This window comes from Gopherus flavomarginatus, chromosome 9 (genome assembly GCF_025201925.1).
Source record: "Gopherus flavomarginatus isolate rGopFla2 chromosome 9, rGopFla2.mat.asm, whole genome shotgun sequence".
Taxonomy (NCBI): domain Eukaryota; kingdom Metazoa; phylum Chordata; order Testudines; family Testudinidae; genus Gopherus; species Gopherus flavomarginatus.
The window spans coordinates 57,750,830-57,776,339 of NC_066625.1; the positions used below are offsets into that span (position 1 = coordinate 57,750,830).

A 25,510-nucleotide genomic window follows, 5' to 3' on the forward strand; every position below is an offset into this window, starting at 1 on the left:
GCAGCTTCTGGGTCAGATCCTGGGCCGAGGTTAGAGCAGCACAAGGGGAGTTGAAGCAGCCTGAAAGAGGCAGCTGGGCCATAATTGGAATCCCCAGCTGCCCCTTGGTAAGGGAGGATGCTGGAGGCCAGGGGGCAGGAGGGGGCCTGCACAACAGTCCCTAAGGGCTCATTATAGCTGGCTTATATTGGAGCCATCCGAGAGCTGCACTAACTTGTGCTGGGAAACCTGGTCCAGCCCCAGGATCAGGGGAGCCAGGAAGGTGGCTGGCTCAGAGAGCTGGCTGGTTCTGTTAAATGCCAAGAGGCGCTGAGTCGATGTGCAATCACCGCGAGGAATGTGATGAGCCAGCTCCTTTGGGGGCTGCGGGGAGAAGAGCCACCACTACGCATTGCAAGCCAGCTCCAGGAGCAGCCCCTTCCCACTGAGCATAAAAAAGCCTCCTGACTGTGGATTACTCACCAGCAGCCGAGCCAGCAGCTCCTGGGGTAGAGTGGCCCTGGGGCTTGACCGACACTCTGTGAACAGAAAGGGGGGGACACCCCATCAGGCTCTGGAGGGATCTTTTGCATTGATCTCTGAGCTCTACCTGTGCCTTGACGGCTGGCTGTGTCCTTGCAGTGAGCTGGAACCAGAGCTGAGAGCTGATCCCCACCCCCACCTGGGGGCAGATGCCTCTCGCTACAGAAGGACTAAGAGCAGGTGGATAAAATACTAGGACTCACCTCTGTTCACCTTGCCACACCTCCTGTCCAAGAGCAGCCTGCCTTCCTCCTGCATCCTCTTTACCACCCCGACCGAGGTCTGCAGGAGGAGAGGCAGGGCTGGCGCATGGGCTGCTGGGCTCAGCTGAAGAAGCAGCCCAGGCCATAAAACCTGCAGAACAGAGAAAAGCCATCTCAGTACGGAAATATCCTCTTCCTGCACCAGCTCTCTCTTTCCTACACTAGACGGCACCCCTGGCCTCGCCACCGCCAGCCAGATCTCTCTACCCAGCCTGAACCATGCAGCGATCCCCGCCCCCTCCCTCTTCACACCTGTCAGTGTCTGCCTCCAGCACCAAATCAAGTGACACATGACTGAGCCCCGCCTTTTGTTGAATGGAGCATCATCATTGACAGCACCGTATTTCCTAACTCCAGTCCCACTTGGGAAGGCTGAGTTCTCACAGCGTGAACGCAGTACACCAGCTTGATCAATAAAGAGGAGACTAGGAAAACCAATACCATCAAGTGAAACCATGACAGGCGCTCAGGGAGGGTTGAGCTCTGACCTTCATGTCCCCACACAGGCCTGCGCCACTTGAACCACAGATGCAATTGCTGTCTGCTGTGTGGACAGGAGGGGGACTTAACACATACTGTGTCAGAGGGTTACACAACTCTTTGCTGGACAGTATAGAATAGTGGAGAGCAGGAACCCCCAGGGGTCTCTCCCCACCTGTAGTAACTAAAGCACGTGTCTTTGTCAGGCTCAGTCTGAACAACAGTGTAGCTGAGGGCACAATACTTGGGTTTGCCTTATTAGAAAGGTGGCTTCTAGTCTCCCTTCTGACCTTAAATTCTATGAGTCTATGAATCTATGAAGTGACTTTGCACAACGTGGCTGTTAATTTGTTCAGTGTGGGGAGGGGCTGGCTAATACCTGACTGCTTAGGCTTGTGTTCTGAGGCCTGGATCAGTAATCAGGTCTGTGCAGTGTGTGGAAAGCTAAGCGGTAGTCAGCAGAGATGGGATTTGGACGTAGTGTCTACCAGCTCAGTGGATTCTCCCTTAGGCACCAGGGTAGTGTGAGTGAGAGGCAGGAAGTCCTGGGCTAGGATTGGCTTTTGCAAAAGAAGAATGTGATGGGCTGTATAGACCCCACCCTGTACCAGCCAGGAAAAAGTTAACAGAGGGACCAATGAAGAGGGACTGAGCTATGGAAGCTGCAGAAGCAGCATGACTGGCCACAGGGGAAGCTAGAGCAGAAGCGCCCTTGTGACACAAAACCCTGGCATGCAGGGGCACTCAGCTGGTGAGTGTTCCCTGTTCCAAAGAATCAGATCTGGCTCCATTTTACCCAACCCCATGATGTTCTGGAGCAGGGAGGCTCAGATAAATAAGTCTGGTTGGGGCCTGTCTCATGGAAAAGCTCAGACCCAGAGAGGCCTGTGTCCAATGGAGAGGGGCAGGGTCACTTACATTGGCCATTCTGGGGGAGTCACACAGGGACTGAAGGGTGCTGGAGCAGAGCTGGCGGACCTCGAGCTCCATGTTGTGGCTCCCATCTGCTGCCTCCTGATGGTGAGAAATAAGGGAGACACCAGGGAGATTTAGATTCAGTGGAGACCTCCGTGGCACGGTACCTATAGTGGGCATGGCAGGGGGTGAAAATGGGGCTTGAAGGGAAAAGGCAGAACCCTGGCTGTGACTGTCATAACCAGCTCAGGGTCTGTGTGGAGCCAGTCCTAGGCTCCACCCTTCTGCGTGGTGAAAAGCAGATCCATCATGGTGTAGTCTCCTATAGGGTGGATGATCCCGGTGGGGCCAGAGAAGGAGGAAGCCAGGGGTCCTGCCCTCCCAGCGCGAGGGACAGAGCCCAGATGGCAGCTGGGAGAGGGATCAGAGAGAATGGGCTGGGAGGAAAAAACACTGTATTCCATTTGTCATCATCTTCCATCATAGACAGAGGGTGCCGTCCCCAGTTCCATCTGCTTCCTAAGCCCTATTTGCTGCCCATTGCCTGCCCCTCCCCATCTGCAGCTGCCCTTCCTTCCCTATCCCATGACCCCATGTTCTGCCCTGTTCACAGATCCTCATCACTAAGGTCTCTGCGGATTCTTACCGTGCTGTCGAGGGGCAGGGTGCACTGACGCACCAAGAAGTCAATTAAGGGTCTTGATGTAGATTTTTCCAAGAGCCCATGCGCCCCCATTGTGCGTACAAAATAAGCAAGGGCTTCTCTGACCTGCCAGACCCAGACAGAAACAGAAATGATTTGCACACAGTGTGGAGGGACCTTGTCCCCTCCCGGTCCAAGCTGGGATCCTTTGTCAGCAGGGTGTTTGGTGAAATACTGCTAGGCAGCCCAGAGATGGCAATGCAGGCGGAGCCCTGCTGGGATTCTTTCCCTCACCTTCTGCCCTACACTATGGAGCATGGATGGGTCATGTGTTTCGATGCACAGGGTCCGGCAGGCTCTGCACTGGCAGGCAGACATTCACTAGCTTTGGACGCGTTGGCCATGGTTCCAGACTCACCCGTATGCTTGTGCTCTGCAGGATTGGCCCCAGGGCTATGAACAGCTTCTCTGTGTGCTGTGTCATTTCAGAAACTGTAAGAGACACAGATACACGGCTTGGCAGGGCTGATGTTAAACCAGGGTGTGCAGGGACCTGAGATTTCAGGAACTTTAGCGCAACCTCAGTGTCCCTACATGACCCTCCTGGCAGGTTACTCTCATGTGTAACCAGCTGCATCTGCCCACACTTGCAGTTCTGGCAGTGATTGTCCTCTCTTATTGCCACGGCATCGGCTGAGGGGCTGCAGGACTTGGCTTGTCTACTGCGGACAGGTACAAATGAGCCCAATGAGGCCCAGTGCTAAGTGCTGCTAATTGCACAAGAGGCCATAACACATCAAAAGACGAGGCTTCGCTGTGGGGTCACTTACTGTTGGATCGGACTATCTGGTCCAGAATGCAGAGACTGGCACAGGTCTCCTCTTCCTCGTCCTTGTTCAGCCTCCTGAACAGGAACACAAGCAGCTCCACCAGGAAGAAGTGAGCTGCAGGAAGAGGAGTGAATCATAATGGGGTGAATCGTAAAGGGGAAGGGAGTATAGTTCTGTGCCTGGGCTCTGAAATTCCACAGGCTGGGATCTCCTTCTCTGGGAAAGGGGAATGGGTTTCTTACCCAGATGGACCAGACAGTCCAGGGCCTCTCTCCGCTCCTCCAGGTGCTCACTGGGGAGATGACACACCTAAGGGAAGAAAGCAACACCAGCAAAGATAAACTAGATCCAGTGTCTCTCAGGCCAAGCCCTCGGATGGCAGAGTGAAGGGATGAGGGTGGAGGGGCAGATTCTAATTCCCATCTAAAGAACAGGCCAGCAAGCTGGATCAGTCTATGAGTGAGGCCGAGGCTTTGGGGGCCATGGCTCATGTAGAAGCAGAGTCTGACGGGTCAGGAACCGAAGATGTGGAGCATTGGAACAAGGTGCGGGATGCTGATGTTCCCAGTCAAAGAGGTTGGGGTGGGTGGGAGGAAAAGAAACCAAAGGAGAGTTCTCCAGGATCCATCCCCCAGTGGGAACAGGATGAGGCAGGGACAGCTCTTCCCACAGCCTACCCAGTTTAAGCCAAAGGCCCTGGCATTTTGCCTGAGTGATCCCAACATCTCTTACCATGGAGTGGAGCGCTGGGAAGAGGGTGCCAATGTCCTTCCTCAGGGCAGCCTCATCCATATCCCTCACACAAGCAAGGCCCTGTGCAAGAGAAGAGAGGCAGGACATGGCGATGACGTGTCAGGCAGACAAGCCCTAATGTGTAGAGTCTCCACCAGCAGCTGGGTAACCACAACCCAGACTTGGAAGGAATAAAGTTATGGCCCTGGTGGAGAGCAGCTTCCAGCTGGTGCCGGACTCTCCCTTCAATAGGAGGGGCATTTGACTCCTTTGTTTGCACTAGCCTAGTATTACTGATGGTTGGTTCAACGGGACAGTTGTACCTGGTGCCAGCTGGGGTGGTGCGTGCTGAGAGGATGGCAGGGATGGCAGGGCCTGGTTTGGAAGAGTGGGGCCTGCCCTGATTTCTTATCACTACTGATGTTATGGCAGTGCCCAGAGGCTCCAGTCAAGATCAAGTCCTGTTGCACTGGGTGCAGCACAATGCAGAGAGAGACAATCTGTGTCTTGAAGGGCTGACAGTCTAGAGACCCACACAGACAGGTCAGGGATGGGGAGACAGCATCTAAGGGCTCCTCCCTGCCCCCGTGCTGGGGTGAGGAAACCACGTGGGAGCTTGGAAGGGAGAGTTTAATGTCTCTTCATGTGGCCTTACCAGGGGCCAAGGATCTGGTCCATTGTCTCTGCCTGCTCACCTCCTACAATGGTCACTTCCAGAGTGTACCAGGGATGGATATTCCTGCTTTCTGGCCTTGGGCCAGCCACTTCTCCTCCCGGAGCCTTGCTCTCCACAGGTCTAGGTTGGGCTAACAGCTAACCCTGCCCTGGGCCCAGGGAGAGATGAGTGCGCGGGACACTCTGGGGAGAGGTGAAGCTCAGGACGATGGTTATTATTTCTCTCCCTTGTTCCCCAGTGCAGCCCATTGCTGACCAGCCAGCAAAGCAGAAAGAAAGCAGAGCCAGGTGCTGGGAATGGAGTCGCCTCTCTCCTCCCGTCTGCAACACCTGCCCTGACAAGGGGGGTCACAGCATGTTCTCTAGGGCCAGAGAATGGCAGTGAATCTGGGAGCAAGCGGATGGGGAAAGGGGGTCAGAACCTTAGAGGGTCAGTGTGTTGTGGGGAAGGCAGTAGCGGGTGGGAGTCCAGGCTGAGTTGGTGATGGAGGGAACCTTGTACCATCTGTGCTGTGGGCACTTCCCCAGTGTGCTGTGGATTTACCATTCTCTCCTCACTCACTCTGGTCTTCCTTGGCCTTTCCTCCTCCTCCTCCTTGCTGATTGGGGTGAGCTCTCCCCTGGGTGATGAATAGGCCTTTCGCCTGGTGCCTAAAATGAACAGAAGGAAACTAAGTTTGCTCTTAAGCAAAGTAAGTAGTCATGGGATTAGAGGGTAGGTCCTCTCATGGGCTGTAGCTGGTTAAAAGACAGGAAACAAAGGGTACGAATCTATTTTCAGTTTTCACAATGAGGTAAATCGTGGGGTCCCCAAAGATCTGTACTGAGGCCTTTGCTGTTCAGGGGTAAAATGGTGAGGAAGCAAAATCTGTGGATGATCCAAAATTACACACCATAGTTAAGTCCCAGGCAGATTGCAAAGAGTTCCAAAGAGATCTCACTAAAATGGGTGACTGCGCAACAAAATGGCAAATGAAATTCAGTGTTGATGAGTGAAAAGTAATGCACATTGGAAAACATAATCCCACACACAAAATGATGGGTCTAAATTAGCTGTTACCACTCAAGAACGAGATCTTGGAATCATTGTGGATAGTTCTGCACATCATCCACTCAGTGTGCAGCAGCAGTCAAAAGAGCTAACAGAATGTTGGGAATCATTAGGAAAGGGATAGATAATAAGACAGATGATATCCTATTGCCTCTATATAAATCCATGGTACACCCACATCTTGAATGCCATGTGCAGCCATGGTCACACTATCTCAGAAAAGATATATTAGAAATGGAAGAGATACAGAGAAGGGCAATAAAATGATGAGCGGGATGGAGCAGCTTCGATACGAGAGGAGATTCAAAAGACTGTGACTGTTCATCTTAGACAAGAGACAACTAAGGGGAGGCATGATAGAGGTCTATAAAATCATGAATGGTGCGGAGAAAATGACTAGGGAAGTGTTATTTACCCCTTGACATAACACATGAACCAGGGGTCAGCCAATGAAATTAATAGGCAGTGGGTTTAAAACAAACAAAGAGAAGTATTTCTTCACACAATGCACAATCGACTTGTGGAACTCATTGCCAGGGGATGTTGTGGAGGCCGAAAGTATAATTGGGTTTAAAAAGAACTAGGTCAATTCAAGGAGGATAGGTCCATTAATGACTATTGGCCAAGATGGTCAGGGATGCAATTCCATGCTCTGGGTGGCCCTAAACCTCTGATGGCCAGAAGTTGGAACTGGATGACAGGAAATGGATCCCTTGATAATTGCTCTGTTCTGTTCATTCCTCTGAAGCACCTGGCATTGGCCACTGTCAGAAGACAGGGTACTGGGCTAGATGGACCATTGGTCTGACCCAGCATGGCCATTCTTATGTTCTTATGAGGAGCCACTGGGGAGCTGAGCTGGTAGAGGGAGCTGCATGGTGGGTCAGTTCCCCCTTTACTGGCACCCAGGCTGCCTGGTGGTGATTCCAGTGCTGCCCTATGGCAGCAAGGCTTTAGCCAGTGTGGGCTGGCACGGAGGCTGGCGTGTAAGGTGGAGCCCAGGGCAGTGGCTTATGTGCATGTGCAGAGCAGGGCACAGAGCCTGTGTGGAGTCTCTTCTTGCCTTCTCAGCACTGGGGTTTTGCTGTCACTGTGGCTGCGTTCCCCTCCCCCCCTTTATTCCTGGCACTCAGTCCTGGGAATGGGCCTACCTGGATCAAGAGGCTCTGCACAGAAAGTGCTGGAGGGGCTGCCCGCTCCTGCAGCCAGGGTTTGTGATGCCGGGTCTTGTTTTTGGGCCACCTTCTGCTCCTCTGTGTCTGTGGATACAGGCAGACAGTGGGTTAATTTCCCGCACTCATGGTCACTGATAGAATGCCCTGTGGGTGACAGGGACATACAGCTGTGTGGGAACTGTCTGCACCTTATGGAACCCCTGGTGAGGGATTTCCACCAATCACTGCCCGGACGGTGTCATGTTACTTAACACTGAGATCAGGCATTTCCCCTTCTAGTCCCTTTACAAACAGTACCCACACCTTCCAGACCCCAGTGAAGGTTGTGAGTCTTGTTAGCCCCATTATGAAGCTAGGGAAACTGAGGCACTGAATGATCCTGTGTGCACTGGGATGGAACTTCCTGATGGGACAGCAATAGAAATGTGATGATTTGTCACAGAGAAATGCTGTTGACTCCTACCTGGGACAGAAGAGTCAGTGGGGCCTGGCTGGCTGGAGTCCAGATTTGTCCTGTCTGTTTGGAAAGGTGTCCGTCCTGTAATTCAGAAGGGCAGTGGTGGGGTGAGGTGTCATGTGACTGGTTCTATGTCAGGGTAATAGGTAATCAGATGGGATCTGGGGTAAATCTGTATCGTGGGGGACACTCCTGGGCAGAATTCCTACTCACCAATAGTCTGAGTAAATCTTTGGTAGAGACGGTCCAAAAGCCCCATATTGACTCCTAAGACAAGAACCAATGTAAACAGATCACAAGAGTTTCTCTTCTACTGCACAGACCTCAGAACATTCACTAGGGTGACCAGACAGCAAATGTGAAAAATCGGGATGGGGGTGGGGGGTAATAGGAGCCTTTATAAGAAAAAGACCCCAAAATCAGGACTGTCCCTATAAAATCGGGACATCTGGTCACCCTAATATTCACACGTCACTCTTGGGAGGCCAAGCTAGTGCTCTGGTGCCCGGTGCTCGACATTGCCATGTGGAATGAGACGCAGGCTCAATTCTTTGTGCTGGTCTGCAGCTCCCAAGATGGCTGGAATAGCTCCAAGTGGGGGGAACCTCCATTTACATGGGGAGGCTCTCTGCTTGACTAGGGACTTTGAAGGGGATTCCATTGGGTTCCCCTCAGCCAGAAGGACGTGACTCATGAGCTGGAGAACCCCAAGGAGCCAGAGACATTGCGAGGCTCGGATGGAGGTAGATGCACAGAGCTGAAGCACTGAAATGTGGGATCCCCCTTTCTTGGGGATAAAACCTTTGTGGTAGTTCTCCTCTTCCTTGGGATTCAGCAAGGCGGCTCTATCACCTAGAGCATTTGGTTCCATGAGGTATTTGAGCTTATGAGGTATGTTCTGACCAAGAAGTTACCTGTTCTGGCCCACCTCACTGCACAGCCACCAAACCAACAGTGCTTGAGACAGCATCTGAGCATGACTCACAAAGCCATTTGTAATATACATATGAAAAACGTGGGCATCTCAGTCAAGACAAATGCATTGGCATCTGTTTCCAGGAGTGGAATGCGTGTGGCTCAGTAGCACCCACATTTCCAGCCACAGCCATGGTCACTTGACACACAGTCAACCAGTTACCGATCACAATGATCGTTTGCACAAGCAGTCATTGCAACTGCTTGGATAATTGCTGCAACCATGCACATGAGTTAATAAGCAGTTGTGGTCATCCCTCTGAATTCTGAGACTAAAGAGACATTTACTCTCATAATAACAGTTGTGATTCTCTAATATAGCACCCTGTGTTAATATACCACTGTTCACCCAGAAGGATCCCGTGGGAATTATACTGTTTGTACAAGCAAGAACTAAACATGATGTTAGTTTATGTGTCATTATATAATGCCTGCATCTGTAATTTTCACTCCATGCATCTGAAGAAGTGGGTTTTTTACCCATGAAAGCTTATGCCTAAATAAATCTGTTAGTCTTTAAGGTGCCACCAGACTCCTTGTTGTTTTTGTGGATACAGACTAACATGGCTATCCCCAGATACATTATGTTGATTCTGTAAAAGACATTGCAGATGAACAGCAACTTTGGTCTCGGAAAGGAATTCTGGCTGTGTATCAAGCCGCTTTCTGCCTACCTGGACCAGGAGACTCTGTGTCAGGTGGGTTGCCATCTCTGGCTGACACTGAAGTCTCTTGCACTGCTGTGTCTGTCAATAGAAGAGAAGGGTTAAACTTCTCCATAAAAGGTCTCTGGTTGAACACCCAGGGGAATGATCTGAATGATAGTGCTGAGGGGAGGGGCGTTTTCGGTACCCAAAGCAGCAGGTTCCAGTCCTTTTGTGACACTTCAATGAACCTGATTTCACTGAGTAACAAATACAGTCACACCTGGGTCACCAAAGAACTTTCTCAGATACAGAGAACACCTGTGTGACCCAGAAAGGAGCGATTCTCTAAACAGAGGCAAAGCCACCCCAGTTCTCCTTCTCACTGTCACAAGTTGGTGCCAACAATCACAGCCTCCGACTCCCACACAGTGTGTGATGGGGTCTCAGCAGTGCAGGGGGTGGGGACTAGCTTGCAGCAAACACAGCTTAGAGGATTTAGAAATCTTGCATGTGCAGTGCTGGGGAGGGAGAACTGCAGGGAGATGAAGACTCCAAGAGCCCTCCTCATTCAGGCAGTGCAGACCACAAGGCCTCTGGAAAAGTCGAATGCCAAGCACAAGTGGAACCTCAGTAATGGGAAGGAGGGGGCCAACCCACTGGAGGGAGTTGGCAAAGGGCAGGTGTAGCCTATAGGTAGCGCCCTACCAAATTTACGGTCCATTCTGATCAATTTCATGGCCATAAGGTTTGAAAATCGATTTCAGGTTTTCAGATGTTTACATCTGAAATGTCACAATGTTGTAGTTGGGATTCTGCCCCAAAAGGGAGTTGTGGAGGAGTCGCAAAACTGTTCTGGGGGTTGTGGGATTGCTACCCTCACTTCTGCACTGCCTTTCGAGCAAGTGGGGTATGTACCCGGAGGGGGGTCTGATCTCCCCCGCGAGGGCAGCTGTGCAGGGGAAGTGCCAGTTCCATCCCTCCCCAGCCCAGAGGGGACTAGAAGCTGGAGCCAGGGCCATGGTAGGAGCCTGCCCTTCCCCATCCTTCCAATAGCTAGATTTCATGGGGGAGGTCTGATTTCATGGTCCATAACTTTTTCATGGCTGTGAATTTGGCCTACCTATGGGATGGATTAGGTTAAGAAATAAGTAGAAAATAGGTTTGGGGCCCAAGTTAGCTTAAGTGTAGAAGAGTTTAGAAAACCGAAGTTGTTAGTGTGAGGAAAGTTAGCGATAAGTTGGAGATCCTGTTATGGGAAAGTAAGAGTTAGCAAGGACATGGCCTGGGGTTATGCTACAGTTAGGTTTTGGTTATAACTGGTTAAGCAGGGTTTTTAATGTGTCTTTTTGAGAATTGTGACTGTTTTATTAAAATGTTATCTATACTAATAGTATGAGAAGGATATTGGTGCAGATGTTAATGTAAAGCACGTGTAATGTAAAGAGTCAATAGGGAGGCAATGGAAATATAAGTAGTGTAAGAGGCAGTTGCACGTTCAATAGTCTGAGAATGGCTTCTACTGGGAGTTGTCTTGTTAATTCGGTGAGCGCTCCAATTAACACCCCAAGGTACCATTCTGTCCCAGGGTTCTAAGGCTGTACTTCATGCTGTTGTCAGTGCACTGATCCCACACTGATCCACAATGCAACAGTTAGTGTTGACAGTGTGGGTGGTAACTGCACACCTGTTTGCTTAACTAATCATTTTATTTTGGAATGAAGTTTGGTTTTATCATTCATAGTGTCGCCTAAATACATTTTCTGTAACTGACCTAGCTGCTTGAACCTGAGTTTTGTTGCAGCCTTATCTGTAACAACTTACTATGAATTGGAAACATTTCAACCTCAAGGTCACAGAAGGTGACGCAGGAAAAGGGGTGAATCTGGGGAGTCTGTACCCGTTTCCTACTTACCTGAAGCAGCAGGCTCAGATAGGGAAGGGCTGCAACACCCAGTGGCTGCCGTAGCCTCATTCCCCTGGTCGGTGGCTGTGGATAAGTGCAAAGGGGAGGAGGTCATTTCTCCTTTCCTGGTCACTGATAGAACCCCCGGAGGTGAGGTAGACAATACAGCAGTGTGGGAAACTAATCACACTGCAGGGCACCTCTGGAGAGGGACTGCCACCAGTCACAGCCCAGAGCATTTATACTGCACACCCATGTCCAAGGCATTTGACAAACACCTCACCCCACAGGTAGGGAGCTGAGATAACATGGGCAGGGGCAATAGGAGCCGGGGGAAATTTGTGAGAATCTACCCCAAATTCTTTCCTAATCAGCAGGATTCCATTAGAGGCCAGAACTTCCCCAACTATGCTTGCCCCCGCTACTCTGATTAATAAGAGATCTCCCTCAGGAGACAAGGAGAGTGCAAACAAGGCCGGGATGGCAGTGCTGCACTGGGGTCACATCAGAGAATTCCCTGCCAATCCAGAAGGGCTAGAAATGTCTGAGGGTTTGAATAAAGCTAAAATGCTCCCAGGAACCTCGGAGAAAAAAAACCTTCTCCATCAGGAGACCCTGACTCCCCAAGCACATGGAGATACCATGCAGATTCCCAGCAGTCCCCTGCAGGTAGCTCTGGAAAGGTCCATTTCTGGGGAGAATTCCTACTCACCTCCAGATGGGCCCAGCAGTCGGCAAAGGTAGCCATAAAGATCCATATTGGCTCCTAAGACAAGAACCAACATGAATGTATCCCTGAGGCTTCCTTCCCATGGCACAGACCCCCCATACTCACACATGCTTCTAGATGGGCCAAGGAGACCCAGACTTAAGTTTTTTGCTGCCTGCCTGGCTAGAGAGACAAGACCGCTATGAGGTGGCGAGACCTCAATATTGATGTAAACATTTTATGAATAGCATTATTATAACTTATGTTTATAACGTTAGGTCATTACAAACATGTTTGTGCCTTTACTGAACATTCAAATATACCTATAAGTATAATATCACCAGGATGCTTGAAAATATAACAGTAGCCCAGTTTTAGTTAGCTAGGTTATAAAATGTTCACGCTAATCAAAGAAATTGCAGGAGGCGTCAGCTTTCTGTCATCCAGAAACAAGCAAATGTTCAGAAAATAACATCTCCTTAATCATAAAACTGTTTATGTCCCGCAAGAGTATCTGTACAAACATCACAGGCAGCTATCCTCATTTTAATTTGCTTTAACTTTTATACTATTTTCTTTTTGAGCTCTGTTCAAAGTATGTGCTGATTATTGGCATTTGTGCTTCTACAAAATATTGAATAGAAGTTTAATTGCTATAACAAACCACTTGTAACTCTAAGGAACTTGGGTCAAGAATCAAAGCACCCAAAAGAATGTTTTATCTACCGCAGAACACTCCCCTCTTCTATAAGCTGCCAGTTTAGTATAGATCTAATCCTTTATCTCAATAAAACACATGTTGTAAAGAAAAATGTTTTAGGAAAGATCTGGCCCTGTAGAAGGTGAGGATGTTATTTATGTTGGATATTCCAAAATGAATTAAGAGCTGGGTTGTGGGGGGAGGAATAGCTCAGTGGTTTGAGCTATTGGCCTGCTAAACCCAGGATTGTGAGGTTACTCCTTGAGGGGGCTATTTAGGGATCTGGGGCAAAAATCAAGACTTGGTTCTGCTAGTGAAAGCAGGGGGCTGGACTCAATGACCATTCAGGGTCCCTTCCAGCTCTGTGAGATAGGTATAGCTCCATATATGCTAGAACAATAAATCTAGGCTGTAAAGTGCACTCTACCAGCCCCTCTTTGCAACAAAACCCTCTGCTTGGGTCCTTCAAACTTTAGAGAAAAATGTGTGTAGCTGAGAAAAAGTTTTGTAGAAAACCTTAGTTGATTTCTAAAATATTGAAATGGCAAACTGTTTTAGAGGGCATATTTGCAAAGTATTTTAACTGAATGAAAAGCATCTAATGTGGTTTTCTAATATTATTGCTACATGTGGTAAAATGCATTATGTACTAACATGAAATCAAATGACTTTGCTCAGCTGATTACCAATATAAGAAGACACTTAAGTCTAGACTATTTCTTATATTAATGGGGAATTAATTCGTTACTAGCAAAGCTTCAGCCACTCCTTCTCCCAACTCAGAAACATAAGAAGAATCATCTCTCCAACAATTGTTCTAAAGAATTAACAACTTCTTCAATCACTATTTAAGCTAAAGACTTTCTGAGAATGATTTGATTTTAAAAGACTGCTTCAAGAACTAAAAACCTTCACACAAAGAACAGGCATGCTTGGACTTTTTAAAAACAGAATTTCATTTCCTACTGAACCTTAATGAAACTGAAGAAATATCTCTGAAAATGAACTGAATAAGAAGAGTATCAGAGGGGTAGCCGTGTTAGTCTGGATCTGTAAAAGCAGCAAAGAATCCTGTGGCACCTTATAGACTAACAGACGTTTTGGAGCATGAGCTTTCATGGGTGAATATCATGCATCCGATGAAGTGGGTATCTACCCACGAAAGCTCATGCTCCAGAACGTCTGTTAGTCTATAAGGTGCCACAGGATTCTTTGCTGAATAAGAAGAGTTAAAAGACTAAATCTGAAGCTGTCCTGAGAATCTCCCCCACATAAACAAAGGAAATATAACTGTCAAGAAAGACTTACAGCCCCAACACATATACCCATTAACAAACTACCTACGCCTAAGATGAAGAGGCTCCATGAATGTACAGAGCCAAGGAAAGGGCGAGAGAGATGTGTTTTTCTAAAATTACACGGTAATAGGGAAGAGGTGAGTATAAAAACTCTAAGTGAGCACCCTGCACACGCTCTGCTGCCCTGCTCAAACTCAACTCATCTTCTCCCTCTCTACAAGCAAGCTGACACAGATAGAAGAGAGAAGACTGGGGAGAAACCAGCCCAAGGAAACTTCCCCAAAACTTTAGCATGTGTTGGTAAGAGAAGTTAACTATAACCCTGCCACAGGCTGCCTACCCCCTTGGTGACACAGTGCCTACCCCCTTTGTAACACAGGGCCACTGCTGACATCACAGAGGAAAGGTGGGCTGGGGCTGTCTGGCTAGGGCCAAGGGATTAGAGTTATAAACTCTTGTAACAGTTTTGTTGTGATATAGAAATACTGCTGTAATTTAAGACAGCTCCTTAAATGGTTTCTTCTAACTCAGTAATTTTACTACTTTCTTCTATTTCAGAGGATTTAGTTAAAATTGCTTACTTTGCCCATCTAGATAAACAGTCTAGTTATTAATAAGATCCGCCTGCTCTTAAAATTATTTTGCCCATCCATAAACAGTCTTAGTATTTATGACTCACAATAATTTTGGGAAATAAGACCTTGGTTTCAACTTACCAAAAAAATAGTGACCCATCAAAGGCAGGGCTGCTCACAAAGGTGTAATCTGTTAAAGCGCTCCAGAGAGAAGCACACAGATGAGACTGAACAGAAATCAACCTTCTCTCATTTGTGTTCTCTCTTTTGTTGTTTTGTTTAGTGTTTTCTTTTCTTTAATAATAAAATAGCCATGGTTAATAACAGTCATTCTTTTGCTTGGCTTTAATCCTGGTGTCCCCTAAGGTATGTAAAAGAGCCCCTGTGACTAAACTAGTGGAGTCACACCCTGAATGGTCAGAAAAAGAGATAGGAAGAGCTAGCCTAGCATTGCTTATTTCTCTAAACTAAATATTTTTACTAAGTTTTGGGATAAAATTACTTGACATCCAACACAATTTAAAATGACCCCTTTCCACCCCACACTGAGTTCACGGCAGTACGGGCTGGTTTAAATCAGAGCGAGTCAAATCAATGATTTTCATTGTGATTTAAATCAGCAAGCACAGGAAATCGTGATTGAAATCAGTGATTTTAACCCCTTTTCCCATTTTTGCTTTTTAGATATTTACCTAAAGAAATGCTGATTGTCAGAGCTTGGTATAATTTTGCCCTTCTTTTTCCTAACCCTGAGGATACGCTAGGAAAGGTCTCTCACTCCAGTGCTGGGATGGTCGAGCCACAGAAGAATGTTGATGTCTCACATATATTCGCAGATATCAATGAGGATGTGGATTCCTCCGCGAGTTCTGTATAAACAGGTGCTATACACTCGAAAAATTGCTCCCAACTGTCTGAAAAGCAGAGCCCAGACAGCCGTGTGCTCCCTCCTCCAGCTCCCAGAGCACACTGAGCCACAGGCTGCCTACCCCCTTGGTGACACAGGGCCTACCCCATTTGTGACCCAGGGCCACTGCTGACATCACAGAGGCAAGGTGGGCTGGGGCTATCTGGCTAGGGCCCTTGGGGTTTGCATCCCCCAGATTGGATTAAAGGAGGATTGGTCTTGGCTTTTGTTAGGAATTTTAATCCAAGGGAGCCCTGGGGCCTCCCCACAAACCCTGTCTGTATAATGTGTCATGAGAAAAGGAGATTCGACCACAAGGTGCAAAATCAGTCTGTGTCAGTCCACTCCAGTATCTTGTCTGTTGCAGCAGCATAGGGGAAGGTGAAATCCCCAAAATGCACCTGGCCAGCTTTGCTGTTCTCTGCCATATGGGTAAAAAATTCCTTCCTCAGCCCTCAGTGACCATGGAATCCCTGAAGCATGAGATTGGACTGGGTGTCTGTCTCAGCATGAGGTGCTCCAATTGCTAGTCCAGACACAGCTACGTCGGTGCCCAGGGCTGAGAGAATAAAAGGGCTGAGAAGATTCTTTCCTAAGGATACACACAGACACTAAATCCCATTCCTAAAGGCTGCAATGAAAGGCAGTGAGAGCGCAGGACCCATGTGTATTTCTTGAGTCCCAACAGCATGCTGGGGGCTGTACAACACAGGGGAGGGCAGTGAATCTCTTGCTTGGTTTATTTGATTTCTCATTGTCCTGAGCAGGCTCTTGTTTACGGAGGAACTTGAAGGAAGAGAGGAAAGTTTGAGGCAGGAGCAGGGCAGAATAATGTTAGCCTGAGGAGCAGCAAGGCAGGGGGTTGGCAAGAGAAAGCCAGGGAAGGACACAAAGGGAATGGCTGGGAGAGTGGCAGGGGAATGAGCCCAGAGAGCTAGCTGGAGACGAAGTTTGCAAAGACTCAACAAGGAGCTGCACTTGAGTGCTGAATGGAGCTGAGTGAATCAGTGACTTTTCAGTTTGGGGGCCAGACGGAGAAATACAAATATATATATATATATATATATATATATATTTGTATTTCTCCGTCTGGAGAAACTATATATATAGTTTGGCCTGAAACAAAATTGTTTGGGTTTTTCGTTTCAGGTTGTTTGTGGATGTTTTTCAACCTCCACCCTACCACCCCTTTTTTTAAAGTTGCCTCAATTTCAAAATGAAAAATGATCAACATTTTGCTGTGGAATGGTCCAAACAGACTGGCTGGACTTTTAAAACAAAACATTCCCTTTTTATGTGTGGCTGAAAGGATTTGCTGGATTCGCACATGGTTTGGGTGGCCCTGAGCGATGCATTTTTGGGGAATTTGCTAGTCCTAGTGTAGGACCTGTGAGGCAGTCAGGGGAGGGATCAGAATGGGCTGGTCTGACGGGTGAGATGATTTTACAGCAGGCTCTGAAGGGGAATGAGAGGACATGTGGGGGGAGAGCGGAGTTAATAGGATGGGTGATCAAGGCCTGGAGCAGGTAGGCTGGAGAGGACAAGGGGGATTGTAGAGACATGGCAAAGGAAGGATTGTTCAGGAAAGGACAGGCAGGGCAGAAAAGGTGGGGGAGTTGCAGTGTATTTAAGAGAGCAGTATGGCTGCTCAGCGTTCCGGTATGAACTGCAGAAAAAGCTGACAGTCTCTGGATTAAGTTTAGAAGTGTGAGCAACAAGAGTGATGTCGTGGTGGGAGTCTGTCATAGACCACCAGGCCGGGGTTGAGGTGGACGAGGCTTTCTTCCGGCAATTAACAGAAGTTACTGGGTCACAGGTCCTGGTTCTTATGGGAGACTTCGATCACCCTGATATCTGCTGGGACAGCAATACAGCGGTGCACAGACAATCCAGGATGTTTTTGGAAAGTGTAGGGGACAATTTTCTGGTGCAAGTGCTGCTCACAAACCAGGAAGAATTAGTAGAGGAAGCAAAAGTGGATAGGAACCTGGGAGGCAGTGACCACAAGATGGTCAAGTTCAGGATCCTGCCACAAGGAAGAAAGGAGAGCAGCAGAATACAGACCCTGGACTTCGGAAAAGCAGACTTTGACTCCCTCAGGGAACTGATGGGCAGGATTCCCTGGGAGAATAACGTGAGGGGAAAAGGAGTCCAGGAGAACTGTCTGTATTTTAAAGAATCCTTATTGAGGTTTCAGGAACAAACCATTCTGATGTGTAGAAAGAATAGTAAATAACAGTGAAATCCTTGCTGATCTTAAACACAAAAAAAATACTTACAGGAAGTGGAAGACTGGACAAGTGATCAGTTAGGAGTATATAAATATTGCTCAGGCATGCAGGAGTGAAATCAGGAAGGCTAAATCACACTTGGAGTTGCAGCTAGCAAGGGATGTTAAGAGTAACAAGAATGATTTCTTCAGGTATGTTAGCAACAAGAAGAAAGTCAAGGAAAGTGTGGGCCCCTTACTGAATGAGGGAGGCAACTTAGTGACAGAGGATGTGGAAAAAGCTATTGTACTCAGACTGTTTTCATAGACCCTACCGTGACTGCATCTGTTCCTGGCAGCTGTCATACAAGGATGCTCCTACAACTGGCTCCACTCAGGAGGACCCCAGTGGCGAGGCTGAGCCCCACTGAAGTTTATGGGGCTTCTGCGCAGCCGTGCAACCCGTCCACTTAAAATAAATTGCAGGATTGGGGCCTGAATCTATGCAAGCACAGGAAGCTAGATGTGAGATAATTTAATACTGTTCACAGCTATGATGATTGTGAAGCTTGGTTGAGGTGGTGAAGTTAGAGGGTGGAAGAGGGAAGGATATTTCCCAGGGAATGCCTTGCTGCTAAATGATGAACTAGCACTTGACTGAGCCTTCACGGGTTAACACATTGTTGTTAATGTAGCCTCTCACACAAGGCAGCATGAACATGAGAGAGGGGAGACAGCATAGCAGACAGAGACAGACACACACCTTTTGTGTGTGTGAGAGAGAGAGATGTACACTGCCTCTCTAAGTAAGCTGGCCCACTCTTAAGTGCATTGTCTTTTAAAGTGGATCAGGATGTTGAGACAGCAGCTGCTGCTCCAAGCTCCCTCTGTCTCTCTCGATCAGTGTCCCCTCCCTGCTCTATATGGAGAAGAGGTAAGCGGAGTGCGGGGGGAGGGGAACATCATGACATTAGCTCCCCCCCTCCATGCTGCACAGCAAGCAGGAGTCTCTGGGAGAAGCTCCAAGGCAGAGGGCAGGAGCAGCACACGGCAGTGGGAGGAAGGACAACTGAACTGCCAGCAATTGATACTCTACTGGAAGGCTGCAGCACAGGGAACTTAGGGGGGCTGCCGGTCCACCCTGGTTCCAAGCCCCCACCAGCTAGCTGCAATGGGCTGCTCTTCCTGCAAGCAGTGGACAAAGCAGGCGGCTGCCAAATGACTTTATCAGGGAGCATTGCACTACTTTAAACGAGTATGTTCCCTAATTGATCAGCAACGTAACAATGAAACAAGGTTAACCGGGATGACTTTAAGTGAGGAATTACTGTGTCTACATTTGAATATAAAGTCCCTAATAAAGCCATAGGCACCTTAATCATTAATCATGCTAACAATAGCCCAGTGAGACCACCCAGCATCATTAAACAATCATATTCACAGAACAGATTTAACTCAGCCAGCCAATAAATCCAAAGCAGCAGAAAAACGACTTTCACCCTTCTCTGTGACTTCCCTAGGAGAAAAACCTGTAACTTTCCCCCAGACAATGTTAAATCAATGGCTTTTGCAGCATGGCCAGAAGGTCGAGTTTTGACTATAAGGAATGCTGTGGTATGTACAGGAGAGAATGTTCACCAAGGAAAAGAGACAATGGATGTAGGGAATCTGAGAGTCCTTGTCAGAGAAACATGTGATAATATACATTTGGGTGTCTGCTTCTCTGATGTCTCAGAGAAAAGATCCATCAGTCTTCTGCCTTTCTCCTTCACGTAAGGTTTTGAATGATACTTGGGTCTTCTTCCCTTCTCAGTCTGAGGATTCTACCTTTGTTAGCTCCAAGAAGACACAATATGAAAAACATATCTATAGATGTGAAGACAAGCATTTTGAGGTAGAATTCTTTCAAAATCTTTTCTTGGAAAGCCTGGGATTCTATGAACTGGTTACCTACATGGTATACTACTGCTTAAATACTGATGCCCAGAATTGTTTTTTCTGGGTGACCCATTTCTCATATGGTTATAGGATCATAGAGTCATAAAAATGTAGGGCTAGAAATGACCTCAAGAACCCATCAAGTCTAGCCCCTTGCACTGAGTAGACCAAGTAATCCTAGAGCCATCCCTGACAGAAGTTTGTCCAACCTATTCTTGAAAACCTCCAATGATGGGGAGTTCACAGTCTTCCTTGGAAGTCTATTCCAGTGCTTAACTACCCTTATAGTTAGAAAGTTTTCCTAATATCTAACCTAAATCTCCCTTGCTGCAGATTAAGCCCATTACTACTTGTCCTGCCTTTGGTGGACATGGTTATGCTTCTACCTAAGGACTGTTCAGCCTCCGTGAATACAAGAAGCAAAATCCAAGTAATTGCTTCTGATCACCAACTCCTTCCCCTCCAACCCATTGACTTGATCGTGGTCGGTAGCTTTGGCACAGCTTTCTTTTTTTCACACCCCTGAGCAACATAGTTACAGCAATATAGGACTGTAGTGTAGATCCAACCTTTATTTCCAGAAAGTAATATTGTACCATGGCTAACACATCTTCTCCTTCAGCTGGATTTTGCTCAGGGGGAAAGAAGGAGCACGAGAGAGTCTGCAGGAGGGGTTTTTGGTTTCATTTTGGGGCTGGCCGGGAAGAGGCAGGGAATCTCAAGTCTGGGGTCTAAGATCCTTGCCCCCCAGAGGGAGGATCTGGTTGGGGGATCCTGGTTGTACCTGCAAGCCCTGCTTGGGACTGTGTTCCTGCCATCTAATGAACCTTCTGTTTTACTGGCTGGCTGAGAGTCACGGTGAATAGCAGGAAGTGGGGGGTGCAGGGCTCTGACTCCCCCACACTCCGTGACACCGCTTTCTTGAATAATAGTTATAATGGGCAATTTCAACTCCTCACATATAAAATGTCAACCTCTGGAGAAGGTGAGGAGAAGGAGTTTTTCAATATTTTAAATGATTGCTTCTTGTAATAGCTAGTCTGTAGCTACACAAGAGGAGAGGTTATTGACTTAGCCCTGAATAACACTCAGATACTGAATCAAGAAATAACTATGGTCAAACCATTGAGTGGTATCGATCACAATATAGAACAGTCCAGAATCCTTGGTGGAAGGGATTATACCAGAAATAAGCACTGTGCGATGAGACTTAGGAAAGTGGAAGCTAAGTCAAAAGTTGGACAGTTTTATAGTGTTTAAAGCATAGGTTCCTGATCTATAGACTACAGGTCGTCAGTGTGGTCTTGAATAGAAAGAGAGGTGGTTGACAGAATCTTCTTCTACATCCTCAGTCTCTGCTATGAATTGAAGCAAATATGCCATTACTGTATATTGAAAAAACTAGCAAATCCCCCACCTAGCTGGAATTCTGTGTTGTGGTCACCCTATCCCAAGAAGGACATCTCAGTAATAAAGGGCTTAGAAGTGGGTACGGGGGAGGGGGGGAGATGAGGCATGGGAAGATTGTGAGAAGTGATTGCTGGTAATGAGACTATTCCGGTTTGAGAGATGATGGTATCAGAGGCGTTTTTCCAGAGGTGTACAAAATCTGCTTGCTGCTGCTATTTACCTTTTCATATACAGACAAGAGGATATGGAAATGTGAAAATGAAAGGCAGGAAATGTGAAATGGATGAAAGGAAGAGCACTTCTCTAGTACCATCTGTGTAGGGCTTTTTCTCTTGTGCCTTAGACCCTTAGCACAAGGCTTTCACAACTTCCCTAGTTCTTCCTTTTTTTACCCCTGAGGGCAGCGATGGTAGAGTGGAGTAAGAGCCAAGCCCCCTAGTGGTCACTACGTGTCACTCCTGACTTAAGTGCTGTCTTCTACCCAGTTCCTTGTTGAGCATGGCCAGTGAGCTGGACAGATGAGCTGTAAAGAGAATGTGCGGAATGTGCCCTACTAAACTGGCTGAAGGGGACAGTCCATAAATGAATGGAAACTAATCTTTGTGTTCTTTATAGTTTCTCTGTCCTCCTGGCTGGTTCTGGATTTACACAGCAAGAGGCTACAACAGCGTTTTGATGGAACCATGTCATCATACTACATTTCCACTTTCCGGATACATCTCTAACAATGTAGAAGAAAGGATAATTAGAAATAAAAGTAGTTCCCTTTAGCATTATAGTTGCGGATTGTCAGATCTTTATTATGGTGGCTCCCTGATGTCCCCATCAGAGGAGGGATACAGGTCTGAGAAGGGACTGCCAAGTAAGAGGTACTTCTGGGATCTGTGTGTGCTTCTAGACTCCTGGAATGTTCAGCAATTACAAGTATTAGCAATAACAAGTATCAGAGAAGTCTGAGAGCTCTGAAAAGTCTGGCAAGTGGTTAAATCCGTGTATTAAATAAATTATGGGATGTCACAGATACCAGGGACTCTTTGAGCCAGCTGGTTACAACAGCTGAGATTTCTGTGGTTTGTAACTCTTCACAAAGCAGAATTCTGCGATATTGACAGTGAACCCAGATCCAGTCCTGGGACTCTGTAGGAGGTATACTGGGGGGAAATAAAGTTTGGTTTATGTTCTGTTGAATGCCCTCATCACCCTGGTTGGTGGGGTATAGCCATGCATTCGTGGCCTATTTAACCTTCTGTAAAATAACATAGCCGCAAAACCAATCTAAAGATTCATGGCCATTTCTGGAGAATTTTGCTATGCACGTTGTACCTCATTTGAACTCTTTCTGAAACTTTCTGCTGTTTCAGTGGGCGATGGCACTGAGCAGAAGCCTTACTGCCTCCAGCTTGTCTGGTCTAGGTTTTTATGCTACACCCATCACGGTGGTATCTTAGCATCTCTTAGCTCCTGTTTTGTTTTTTCTTGCTGCTAAAGTTAAAGATGAAAGAGGAAGTGTGGCGAGAAAGCCTAGAGAGGAATTAACAATGTCTGGAGGGAGCAGAATGAGAAAAATTACCTGAAATCCCTGGATCACCAGTGCATCAACTTCAAACAGAATGACACCAAAGTCCTGTATGCAATATATGTAGGCCCTTGACACCAGAACTTGGGTTGTTGTGATGGATAATGTGAACTCTGGTCCTTCCCCCATAGGGCTTGGGTTGTAATGAGAGAGGAAATCCAGTTCACTGCCAGTGCTTTGTACAAGGGTCTTAAAGACGTGGGAAGTTGCATATGTGAGACTCACCCATGCTCTGTGTATTTGTTCTTCCTCTCTCAGAGGCAAAAGCAGGCATCAGAAGATAATGCTGGAGTTCCCATAGGCCCACACCTGTCACTAGCCTACGAGGACAAGTAAATCCTGGAGGATGCTGCTTTTCTTTATCATCCACCATGTGAAATGGCAGACAGGAATTCAGAAAGAGGACAAGCACAGAATCAAGCAGATCGTGTTAATTTCATTCCAGACCTGCTGTTTGCTGAGCGGGGCGAGCTCTCAGACATGGAGGAGGAAGAAGAGGAGGAAATGGATGTGGATGAAGCCACTGGGGCTGCGAAAAAGCACAATGGAGTTGGGGGCAGCCTCCCTAAAGCCAAGCTGCTGTTCAGCAACACAGTGGCCCAGACGCTACGGGGCGTGGGCCAAGTGTACAACCTCTTTTGTGTCAACAACAACAACTGGTACATTTTCATGCGGCTTCACCAGATCCTATGCTTGCGGCTGCTGAGGATTTGCACCCAGGCCAAGCGGCAAATCGAAGAGGGGAACCAGGAAAGGGAGTGGGAGCAGGAAGTGCTAGGCATAAAACGAGACAAGAGTGACAGCCCAGCAATTCAGCTGCGACTGAAAGAGCCCAGTGAGTGTTCTCTTCCATGGGTCTGAGTAAGGGAGGGCAATTGTGACAGGTGCGTTAATTTGCAGTGTGTGGATCTGGTACTTGATCTGTTTCCTGGTGTCTTGAGGAATCTGTGTTCCTCCTCCTCACTTGCCTTTAGGTCTTGTCTCTGTAAAATCCGGTACCTGCATTTTGGTAGTTTCCAAAAGATGAAATATAAGGCTGCTGGTGGGCACTGAATGTAGCCCAGCATGTTATCCAGGAGGAGATCTCTAGACCTGACCCTGGGACTTGGAGCATCCTACTTCATGGGGCTGGAGGGGAGAGGCGCTGTATTTTGTCTTGCTTTACCACTCCTTGCCAGCTGAATTTCTTAATTTTGGATTGTGCTATTTTTCTACCTCATGAATCTACAAGTTGGATAAAAATCTTATCTGGCCTCAAGCTTGTTATAAAATGTCTCAGTGGAGGAGTCAGCCCCTGGCAATTGACAGTCAGTCAGTTTTGCTCTGGTATTAAAAAGTGTGGGTCCTTTTAAACTGGTGTTCAAATGATTTACTGACCAAAGAAAGCAGGGCAGGGCAAACCCAAGTCTAGGCAGTCGTATGTAGACCAGTAAAGAGTCTCCTTGATCTTCCATTTTCTGTTACAATGTTAGTGTGATCTGAGTGGTCTCAAGAAATGTATGTATTTAGAATTCTCCAAGGGATGGTTTCCTTAGTGGTGATAATGCTACAGTACTAAACTACCTATATCTGCCTGTTTCCTGCCAGCTAAAACTGGAGTAAAGTAGCTAATTTGGATTAAAGCAAAGGAGGAAGTATGGACAGTCTCTGTTGGCCTTGAGGGATGCAGAGGTGTTTGAACTCATAACAATTTTTAAAAAAACAAAAAACACAGAGAACTTTTCAAATTCCCTTTAAAATGGCACTGTTCCTTAACCAGTATTTTCAAAAACTTTATTTTCATCCTCCCTTGATGCCTATACCACAGTGATGAGAGTTAGTTCAAAACTGGGTGTACTCTGAATGGCTTTTTTCATTTTTCTCCTCTTTTTGCTGGTTTCTGCTACAGCCCACAAAACCTTTTAGACACTACATTGGCACATTCTGCTTGGAAATGTGGTAACTGCCCATGTAGCTGGATAAGATGCTGGAGAAACAGGAGACCTGGGTTCTAGTCTGAGCTCTGCTACTTAGTTGCTATATGACCTCAGGCAAGTTACTTCCCCCAACCCTATTGGTCTCTGTTTTACATTCTTCAAGGCAGGGACTCATTGGTTATGTGTCTGAATGGTGCCAAGCACAGAGGGGTCCCAGATATAGTTTGGGACCTCTGGGTGCTACTGAAATACAAGTTAATAATAATGTGCAATGGGTATATTTCATAAGAGCCTTAGGACAGATCTGCATTCATATCTTTTTGGTGAGGTCTCTGCTATAATGGTGTGCATAATGGTGTTTTGGTAGCAAGATCCTCTTTAGTTCTGGGAATTTACCACCTCTGCCCTCCTCCGTGAGGCCTCTGACAGGTTACAGACCTGGCATTAATTTGAAAAGCTCTCACTTAAAGTCTTACAACATTGTCTCTCATTTTATAGACCATTCTGGTAATACATCAATTTGTCTGAGACCTTCAACATGTGGCCTTTTTGCTCCCAGAATTCATAGTGGGCCTGTAGGAACTGCCTTTGAGGGGTGTTACAATGTAGTCCATGTTGCACCTTCTCTTCCTCTAGTGGATATTGAGGTGGAGGATTACTACCCAGCTTTCCTGGATATGGTGCAGAACCTGCTAGATGGCAACATGGATTCGTCCCAGTATGAGGACTCTCTGCGTGAGATGTTCACCATTCATGCCTACATCGCCTTTACCATGGACAAGCTGTTAGACAGGTGACTTGCAGAATACTGCCAGGGGAAGGTTGCCGACCCCTGACTGTATTAAGCTGGCCACAAGAGGGAGTTCTGTGACTATTTAATATAAGTAATGTAGCCGTTTAGAGAGAGAGGCTGGGTGAGGTAACTTCTAAGCTGGCCCAATAACAGATATTACCTCACCCACCTTGTCTCCATAAGCAAACTGACAGTGGTCAAATAATTGACA

At 47.3% G+C, this 25,510-nt stretch overlaps 1 protein-coding gene and 1 pseudogene across 1 annotated transcript in view; one reads left to right on the forward strand and one right to left on the reverse strand.

The window, feature by feature from the left end:
* LOC127057837 (maestro heat-like repeat-containing protein family member 1) overlaps positions 1-12,026 on the reverse strand; it is a 49,912-nt gene extending 37,886 nt beyond the window's left edge. The window contains exons 1-15 of the mRNA XM_050966974.1: positions 11,981-12,026; positions 11,278-11,352; positions 9,393-9,464; positions 7,957-8,010; positions 7,750-7,824; positions 7,263-7,370; positions 5,623-5,711; positions 4,386-4,466; positions 3,896-3,962; positions 3,654-3,767; positions 3,242-3,315; positions 2,827-2,949; positions 2,184-2,279; positions 726-876; positions 463-518 (exon numbers count right to left, since the gene is read on the reverse strand). Of these exons, the coding sequence (XP_050822931.1) occupies positions 463-518; positions 726-876; positions 2,184-2,279; positions 2,827-2,949; positions 3,242-3,315; positions 3,654-3,767; positions 3,896-3,962; positions 4,386-4,466; positions 5,623-5,711; positions 7,263-7,370; positions 7,750-7,824; positions 7,957-8,010; positions 9,393-9,464; positions 11,278-11,352; positions 11,981-12,026 (1,281 nt within the window). The remainder of the gene's footprint in view (positions 1-462; positions 519-725; positions 877-2,183; positions 2,280-2,826; positions 2,950-3,241; positions 3,316-3,653; positions 3,768-3,895; positions 3,963-4,385; positions 4,467-5,622; positions 5,712-7,262; positions 7,371-7,749; positions 7,825-7,956; positions 8,011-9,392; positions 9,465-11,277; positions 11,353-11,980) is intronic.
* A 4,933-nt stretch (positions 12,027-16,959) lies between these two features.
* Positions 16,960-25,303, forward strand: LOC127058565 (paired amphipathic helix protein Sin3a-like; annotated as a pseudogene).
* The last annotated feature ends 207 nt before the right edge of the window (positions 25,304-25,510 follow it).